This window comes from Drosophila innubila (genome assembly GCF_004354385.1).
Source record: "Drosophila innubila isolate TH190305 chromosome 3R unlocalized genomic scaffold, UK_Dinn_1.0 2_E_3R, whole genome shotgun sequence".
In the NCBI taxonomy this organism is placed as follows: domain Eukaryota; kingdom Metazoa; phylum Arthropoda; class Insecta; order Diptera; family Drosophilidae; genus Drosophila; species Drosophila innubila.
In genome coordinates, this window is record NW_022995380.1 from 7,821,393 (window position 1) to 7,830,191 (window position 8,799).

The 8,799-nt window shown below is 39.2% G+C and overlaps 4 protein-coding genes across 5 annotated transcripts; 2 read left to right on the forward strand and 2 right to left on the reverse strand.

Annotated features, from left to right (window-relative positions):
• On the reverse strand, positions 1 to 5,227 carry LOC117792441 (zinc finger and SCAN domain-containing protein 2). The gene is made up of 11 exons (XM_034632596.1): positions 4,972 to 5,227; positions 4,134 to 4,912; positions 3,828 to 4,073; positions 3,645 to 3,765; positions 1,743 to 1,833; positions 1,501 to 1,655; positions 1,305 to 1,430; positions 719 to 1,227; positions 442 to 576; positions 272 to 382; positions 1 to 211 (listed from the first exon to the last, which is right to left on the reverse strand). The coding sequence occupies exons 1-11, from the start codon at positions 5,164 to 5,166 to the stop codon at positions 82 to 84; spliced, it is 2,598 nt and encodes an 865-aa protein (XP_034488487.1). The 5' UTR covers positions 5,167 to 5,227; the 3' UTR covers positions 1 to 81.
• LOC117790557 (zinc finger protein 37) lies at positions 1,913 to 3,571 on the forward strand. The gene is made up of 4 exons (XM_034630038.1): positions 1,913 to 2,096; positions 2,168 to 2,952; positions 3,014 to 3,148; positions 3,211 to 3,571. Exons 1-4 carry the CDS (start codon positions 1,974 to 1,976, stop codon positions 3,449 to 3,451), a joined length of 1,284 nt encoding a protein of 427 aa, XP_034485929.1. The 5' UTR covers positions 1,913 to 1,973; the 3' UTR covers positions 3,452 to 3,571.
• Positions 5,228 to 5,661: 434 nt separating the features above from the next.
• LOC117789575 (J domain-containing protein CG6693) lies at positions 5,662 to 6,950 on the reverse strand. Its single transcript, XM_034628614.1, has one exon. The coding sequence runs from the start codon at positions 6,860 to 6,862 to the stop codon at positions 5,975 to 5,977; it is 888 nt and encodes a 295-aa protein (XP_034484505.1). The 5' UTR covers positions 6,863 to 6,950; the 3' UTR covers positions 5,662 to 5,974.
• A 40-nt stretch (positions 6,951 to 6,990) lies between these two features.
• Positions 6,991 to 8,314, forward strand: LOC117789576 (40S ribosomal protein S27). 2 transcript variants are annotated; one of them, XR_004617914.1, is made up of 4 exons: positions 6,991 to 7,119; positions 7,515 to 7,734; positions 7,804 to 7,892; positions 7,964 to 8,314. XR_004617914.1 is itself a non-coding variant. In XM_034628615.1 (3 exons), exons 1-3 carry the CDS (start codon positions 7,114 to 7,116, stop codon positions 7,830 to 7,832), a joined length of 255 nt encoding a protein of 84 aa, XP_034484506.1. In that variant the 5' UTR covers positions 6,991 to 7,113; the 3' UTR covers positions 7,833 to 7,911. The 2 variants fall into 2 exon arrangements, 1 of the variants encoding a protein (XP_034484506.1); XM_034628615.1 differs by lacking the exon at positions 7,964 to 8,314 and having other exon boundaries at positions 7,804 to 7,911.
• Positions 8,315 to 8,799: the final 485 nt, after the last annotated feature.

An 8,799-nucleotide genomic window follows, 5' to 3' on the forward strand; every position in this document is an offset into this window, starting at 1 on the left:
TTTAATTTTGTATATAACATCTTAAATTTGTACTTTTATTTACAAATATTAAATTTATAATTAAAATTATATAAATCATGACTAATATATCTCTGTGTGACGAGTCGTTTCGTTCGTCTGGAGAGCTCTTACAGTTTGCTGATGGGTCATGGTACCCATATGCTGTTCCAGCTGATGCTTGCGGGAAAATGTTTTATTGCATGGCATGCATCTGAAATGATTAATTATTTAATTATAATTATTTCTAATCAATTATTCGGTACAAACGTACAAGAAGGGCTTTTCGCCTGTATGCGTCAGCATGTGATTCTTGAGGACATTTGAATATGAGAAGGACTTGCCACAAGTTGCACAGGTAAAAGGACGCTCATTCGTGTGGGTTCTATAAGAAACACAGTAAGTAATGCATATATATATATAAGTCATTATATTGGCAACAACCTTTCGTGGCGTATGTTTGAGCTGCGATCTGCAAATGAGCGGGAACAGTATTTACAGGTAAACGGTTTCTCGCCGGTGTGCACACGAATGTGACGATTGAGCTCTGAGGGACCAGCAAATGTTTTAGCGCAGATTCTGCAAAACACAACAAGTAAAATTACAAGATTTATAAATAAGTAAACTAAATTTAATTACTACCAATTAGCAGTACTTCTCTGTGATAGTATTGTGGTAGTAATTGAAATTTAGTTTTGTTTTAACTAATCTGCAAACATACTCGCATTCAAAAGGCTTCTCTGCCATGTGACGACGCATGTGAATGTTGAGCGCGGCACGCTTCGAGTAGATATTGCCGCATATTTCACACATGATATTTGTAGAGCTTTCCTCATTGGATTTGTTAGCAGCGGAAGCATTTGTTGACTTCGCTTGTCCATTCTTTAATACTCCGTGTGTTGAATTGCGTGGTCGTCCTCGTCCACGTTTAATATGCCTCATTTTGCGAACCTTGGGCTTTCGCATGCGCTCACTTGGATCGTAGTCACTGTCACTGGTATCTCCCAGCAATATGTTCTTCTCATCCAGTTCTCCGGAACCATTGAAATCGTCATAGACTGTCTCAGTCTCTGCCTCTTCAATTGTATCTTCCAGGCGCTCCTCCAGCATGGTCTCAAATTCAATATCCTCGTCGGGATCAATGAACTCGTTGGTGGCTTCGTAAATGTATTCCACAGTATCGCTCTCCAATTGTATTGCATCATCCGAGGGTTCCAGTTTCAGCTCAGCCTTTAAAATTTGTTTGTGTTTAAGAATTTAATAAATCACTTGAACCATTTCAATTAAGTGGTAATTAAAGGTCATACCTTAACAACGCTGCTGGCAAAGGTTCGCTCGCTTTCCTGGCACATTTCACGGAATTTATAGGCGCTGTTAAGGCTGCCGACACAACTGCAGCAGAGAAGACTTGGCATGTCCTCCAGAGGGGGCAGCTTAATTTGCAAATAAATGTAAATTAATGAAAATTGCAGCATATAATATGCAGGCAGGTGGACGGCGTACCTTAATGCTACCAATTTCCTCTATTTTGCGGACGAGCGGACATTGGACGTCCTGGCTGTCATAAAGTGGTGTCATGGTATCAACGTTCATGTCTTCCGTTAAGCATATTCGGCATATCATATACTCAGGCATCTTTTGATATTGTTTGCACACTTCTTAACAATAATAATAACAACAATAATAAGGCGTCTTATTTTATTTGAGACTCAGTTTTCTTTTGACCGTAAACTAGTGCTGCCAACTTTTTGGAGAAATTGCTGAAATATCTTGAAAGACGCTGCCACCTGGCTGGAAAAGGCTGCCATTTATTTTGGCGCTGCCAGACCTAACAATCTGTGCGATAGTGGCTTAAAACGATTTTTGAAGTAATCGATTTTGGTAGAAACGCTCTAAAAAAATCGACGCTGTAGCGATAAATGCATTTGTTGTGTTTTTTTTATTGCATTTGTGTTTAAATTCATACATATTTAGCAATGGAAATTTGTATAAAATGGACTATGTGCCGAACATGCACAACAGATAGCAGTTCCCAATTGCAGCCGCTCTTCAATGATCCAAATTTATCCAAACAGCTGCAGGAATATGCTGGCGTAAATGTACGTACTGATTACAATCCATTTTAATTTGAAATGAAATAAATTTATTATAATTGTATGATGCGATGCAGGTGAAACCAGCCGACGGATTGCCCGACCAAATATGTACGGCTTGTATAGAAAATCTTCAATTGGTGCATTCATTTCTATCCGGTTGCAAGCGGGCCGACGAGCATCTTAGAAATGTTGTGCGTCGTACGATGTCCTCGAGGAACAGCTTTCAAAGTCTCTCCATGGAACCGGACACTCCAGTTGGAACTCAATCAAAAATAAGATCGGATGCACGACAACGTAAACAAATTATTTCTGAGCGCAGATATACCAATCTACAGCAGAAAAAAGGATATAGCCGGGATAAAGAAACGCTCAAATCGGAGGCAATAGAAACTCATCAAATAGCAGTTGAAAGTGACTTAATTCACTCTGAAGATTCTAGAAACGAAGAATCAATTTCGGATTCTCCTGGAAAGAGCGATGATTATTTGCTTGTCGTTAGTAAATGTATTGTAAACCCAAATCAAGATCAGAATATAGACAATGAGGACACTGAATATATCATAACCGATTTAGTTGAAAATGATGATGATGATGATAACGAGGAAGATGAAGACGACGGCCAAATGGAACATAATGGCTTGGATAAATCCAACACAGAGACATTTGAGCAGCTTAACGAGTCGGAGACTTCTTCTGTAAAAGTGGAGCCAGATTCCCTTTCAATTGATTTGGGTGCCGCCTGTGAAGGAACAAGTTTTCCTAGACATAGCTGCTCCATGTGCGGCAACTCGTTCCCAAATCAAACACAACTCAAGTCCCATCTGCGCAGTCATGGCACGGAGAAGAACTACGAATGCGAGTAAGTGAAACTCGTTCAAGTGCCATAATTATTAACTAAATTACACACATTCATTTTTCAGATTGTGCAATAAACGATTCAACGCCGCCTGCAACCTGACTACTCACATGCGCACTCATACGGGGGAGAAACCTTATGTTTGTGCCCATTGTGATCGCCGGTTTGCGGATCGCAGCACACATCGTAAGCATGAACGGTGAGTTCCAGATTTAGGTCTTTTTCTAATCCTTAAGCTTACACTATTCTTATGCTTTTTAGCATGCACACAAATGAACGACCCTATGCTTGTAACATCTGTGCCAAAACATTTTCGCTGTCCACAACGCTCAAGGCACATTTTCTATCGCACTCACAGGAGAAACCTCATAAATGTTTCACTTGCAACAAGGGATTCCGACTGCCTCATCAGCTGAAGGCACACGAGAAATCTCACGTTCATCGCTACGAGCTGGGCATTATGCAGTACACTCGGGAGGAGGACGATTACGTCCGAACTTAACGCATCTGAATAGTTTAGTTAATAAAATAATTGAATAATTGCTCCTATGGTAGCTGTATTAAGTATTGCAATTGCAATACATATAGAATAAAAAAATTAATCTATGATAAACAAATTAAACACAATTTACAGGTATATTAGTATTCTTTTCGCTATATTAAGTTGGACTAGCTTAAATTTAGTTCATGTCCTAGGGCATAATATAGCTGGAAGAGCTGGCAAAGGCCTGCTCCTCTTTACTTCTGTGTGTCAGCGTCTGCAGATGTGCCTTTAACTGATGGAGCAATGTAAACGATTTGGAACAAATGCTGCAGCTAAAAAAAAATAATAATAATTAATTACAATAATCAATCAATTGAAAAATGACTTTGCTTACTTGAAATTCTTTTCGCCGGAATGCACCAGACTGTGGTTCTTCAGGATTGCCGTGTGCGTAAAGGTTTTGCCGCATTCCTTACACTCATACGGCCGGGTATTTGTATGTACCCGTTCATGGCGAACCTTCTCGCTTCGATCATAGAAATGCCGATCACAATACAGACACTTGTACGGACGCTCACCGGTGTGTCGTCGTATGTGAGCGCGCAGTTCTCCCATTTGCCGAAAGGATTTCAAACAGATTCTGAAAGAAATCGAGTATTCAAATAAATGAAAACGTAAATTCTCAATTAAAGATACTTACTCGCATTGATGCGGCTTGTAGTCGGTGTGTGCCATCATGTGTGCGGTAAATGCAGCTTTTTTGGGGTAGACATTGCCACAGAGATTACACATATATTTAGTAGGTGATCCCTCGATCGTCTGGTTGTCCACTTTCATCGTCTGTTCGCCTTTAGTTTTCCGCTTAGCTTTCAGTTCACTGTCTGGCTTTCGGGGTCGTCCCGGTTTTCGTTTGGAATTGGTAGTGGTACTGGGCTTGGGATCTGGGGATGGCGTTGGCGACAGGAAATCTTCATTGTCATTTGAATAATCCTCCTCTTTGACCAGTGATAAGTCATCGACAGTTGGGCTATCGTCGGCATAGACGAGAGTTTGCTCCACTTCGATGGGTTCCTCATTTTCATCTTCTTCATATGTCTCTAGTTCGTTTATTATTTCGGGCAACTTATGTTTATACTCATCATCAGCGGCCACTGCTGCGTCTGCCTCTTCCACGAAGTTATCCTCATAGAAGTCAACTACATAATCGGCCTCTATCTCATTGGATTCACCAGACTGTAAATCGTCTTCTTGATTCGTGCTGTATCTCTTCATGGTTTGCAGTTGCAATGTTTCGTAGAGGTGTTCCATGTACTCGCTATCACTGGCATCAATCAATCCGTCGGGCTTTTCATTATGCAGATACGTGCTCTCTAAATAAACCTGCGAATTGAGGCACATTTGCCGAAAATTGAACCACATTCGTACAAATTCACAACAACGTTCGCAGACTTTCGATGGCAAATGTGACGAGTAGCGAATCTAAAAATGAACACAGACATTTTGTATTTTTACCAGTACAGTATCAGGAAACAACATACCCTAATCCCGCTACAGTACTCAATTTGGCTGTTTAATCGCAGATTGGCGGCGTAGTCCGTCTCCTCGACGTCTTTATCGGCATTGTCGATATCTGTATCTTCCGTGAAAAGCGCACGCATTGAGCTTTCATCATATTCTCCCAAGCAAACTCGACACTTAATATCATCAATCGGCGTCTTGTTTATATCGTCCATTGGAAGAATATAACGTCTTCGGTAAAATTTAATGCGAACCAATTTTCTAGTTTTCAACAAACTTTTTGTTTACCATTCACGATAGATTTTCGATAAGCGATGGTGGTAAGAAATAGTGTTGATAAATTTCGCTCGAGTTGGCAGCTCGAATTATCTTCATTATAATTTAACATTGAAAAATTAGAAAATTATTTAAACAACGTAGAAAGAGATAAAATACAAGACTATATTTATGAACCAAAACAAAGATTTTCTATCCGAAACTAGTCAAATATTTGTTAAATTCAATTTTCTTAAATAATGCACTTAAAATTAATGTTCTTACAAAATAATAGTAAATATCGACCGACCGCCAAAATCAGTCGACCGAATTTAAATAAAAGAATTAATTTACGAACTATAAAGTTTTAAAAAATATTCTTCTTAATAAAACTTTAATTTTAGCTTCAAATTAGAGAAAATGCCACTGTCGTTATCATGTATAATTATTTAATATATATGTATGTGCATACAGTACAGGATTTTCATTTAATCATATATATATGTACTTGATCTCTCAACTGCAGTTTTCGGTTTTTCGAATTCTTGAACCATTTTAGATTTTATTTTTTAAATTTGCGGCATTTTTATAGTTTAAAAATAGTTTTTTTTTTGTTGCAGTCTAAGCAATTATTACTCACCAACTTAAGCAAATGCATTAGTTGGAAATTCGAATGAGTACATTGATAAATACATATATAACATATAACTAGAAATACAGAATTTAGACATAGTAATATTATGAATATAACGCATTGTGGCAGTGTCCCTAAGACTTTTGTTTCTCTACTCGTCCGTTCTTTATAGTAGACTTCTTCTGGCTTTTCTTAGAGGGTGTCTGTTTCTTGAGCTTCTTCTTCTTGTCAAAGGCGCTAAAGTCCACAGTATCGGAGTCATCCTCGCCACCGTATTTCTCTAGCAGTCGATCCATAAGCGAATTATAGTTTGTCTCTCGGTGATTCTTGCGTGCCAGGATAAGCTGCTCCAAGTTGCCGCCGGATGATTCCTGTGCTGCCTCAGCGTCCTTCTGACGACGCCGGTCTGCACGTTCCTTTATGACTTTGGCCTCTTCGCTTTCTCGTGCATATTTGCGGTGTCTTTTGTTACGCTTTGCAGCTGGTTCCTCAGTAAATATCTTGTATTCCGGCACGTCATTCGCAGCGATCATGCCAGCTACGATCTCCTTGATACGGGGCTCATCTTCCACGGCCATGAATGGCACATGGTTCATCATATAGTTGATGCATCCCTTGCCACCCAAATATGCCATTTTGATATCCCTGCGCTCCACATCGGACCCAATGTATTCTTTTTCGTAGTTGGTGATGTCCTCCTCAGTTATGGGCTTGAAAATCTTCTCCCACAATTCCATCCAGGTTGCCAGTTTACCCTCGTCGTCATCATCGATCACTCCCTGCTCATCAAACAACGCGCGTCTCTGTGGATCGGTGAGCACTTGATATATTTTAGAGAGCACTTTGAACTTCTCCGTAGATTCTTCTTTTTGCGCCTCAGGAACTCTGTCCGGATGCACCAAAAGCGAGACCTTGTGATATGCCTTTTTAATATCCTTGTCATTGGCATCCTTGGTTATGTCCAATAGCTTGTAGACATCACGCGTATCAAAGTACTTTTCACATAAATCCAAAGTAGACATAATTAAACTTTTATTTTAACTGCGGCTTGTTTTCTTATGCCAAATAATTACAAGTGCTCTAAAATGCCACAGTGTTGCCAGTGCTAAAAAGGCGCCAAAACTGACTGAAGTGTACTGCCAACCCATGCCAAAATCAAAATACCAAATGAAAACTTCACGGCACTTTTGGTATTTATTAGTATCAAATCACTTGTTAAGTTGGCTGCGATTGGGACGACTTCCTTTTCCGTGTTAGCTGTGAGAGAAAAAACATGCCGGTGGGTGCAAAATTATACAAAAATATGCTTTTAAACAAAGAAAATTTGCAAAAACATTTGCTAAAACTGTGTGGTAACGTGCGCGCTGCAGTGTAGTGTAGGCAGAATATGCGTTTGCTGTGATAATGCACAAATTAAGGCTGAAAAACGACGCGTCTGTGAATTGCCACCCATACACCAGCAAATGTGTGTGTGCGTTCGTTGGCAAAGCATGCTAAACGCGCGTATAACAGTGTGCTAAAACACGGATTGCCCATAGTTGTGAAATAGATATAAAAATGATGCTATTAAAGCATATTGTGAAATTGTTAAGCCAGTTCGTGAACTATGACACATAACCTATTTGTTTGTAATAACAAATTTAATTATTGTTTTGTTTCTTTGATTGATTTCAGCTAGCAAAAGATTTACTGCACCCTCTGCCCGCTGAGGAGAAACGCAAGCACAAGCTGAAGCGCTTGGTGCAGCACCCCAACTCCTATTTCATGGATGTCAAGTGCCCGGGATGCTACAGAATCACAACCGTGTTCAGTCACGCCCAGGGCGTTGTGGTTTGCGCTGGTTGCGCCACCATTCTGTGCCAGCCAACTGGAGGACGCGCTAAGCTGACAGAAGGTATGTCTCCCATTTACATACATACATATTTGTTTATAAATTAATCATTAATTTTCATTTGTTTTGCAGGCTGCTCGTTCCGCAGGAAGCCACAGTAATTTGGAACGCTTCTTGATGAACCACAAATTATTAATTTTTTAATAAACACTCTAAAAAACGTAAAGAAACCACACACAATTTATTATGCGCTTTTCATTAAAATACTGACGAAATATTGCCAATTTTATAGACGTCGCTGTTTTGCAAATGGAGAAACGGAGCCACAACAACACCAAGAAAGGCACAAAGTCATGTCAACAAAACATTTCGGCAGCGGCAGCAGCAACAACTTAAATAAGAAGTAGTTTTAAACTGCATGTATAAGCCAAGAACATCTGGCAATTACAATAATTGATGAATTAACCGGCTGTAAAATAGAAAGGACGCTTTTAATATAATGATTTTGGAATTTCTTCGTGTAAGCCTGAGCTCCAGTTCATTAAAGAATTAACGATATTGTGGTTAACAATGTGAATTGGCGTGTTGCATTGTTTTTTCAGTGGTAGACTGAATTGAACCAATAAATGTTATCGCTTTGAAACTTTTGACTTATCAATTGAGTGTCATCAGCTGGTTTCACTAATTTGATATACGCCTGTCTAAAGCGAAGTGAAGCCTATTTAAAATAATGGAATATCTGGAGACTTTGTTGGCCAACAAGTCAATCCTTCATCAGAAAAAAGAATTTTATATTCACCTAAACAAAATTATGGGAAGGGAGACAGTTAATCGTTTAGGGAAACGCTAGTTGAAATGAACGTGGATTAATTTAATTGTTGCCGCCAACTTGCTTTGAATCGCTGTCTATGCTAACATTGCCATGAGAGCATAACAGAACCATAACGAACAGCAAGCTGTCTTTAACAGAGAACTGTGCGATATCATTGCAAATTACATTAATCGCTTTTACAGCTGTGCAAGCCAATCGATAGTTTACATTATAGCACTGGAATTAGCGGTGGAGTACAACATGATGCATTTTTTAATTAAGTTTTATTCAGATTATATTATTTGATAAATTGTATT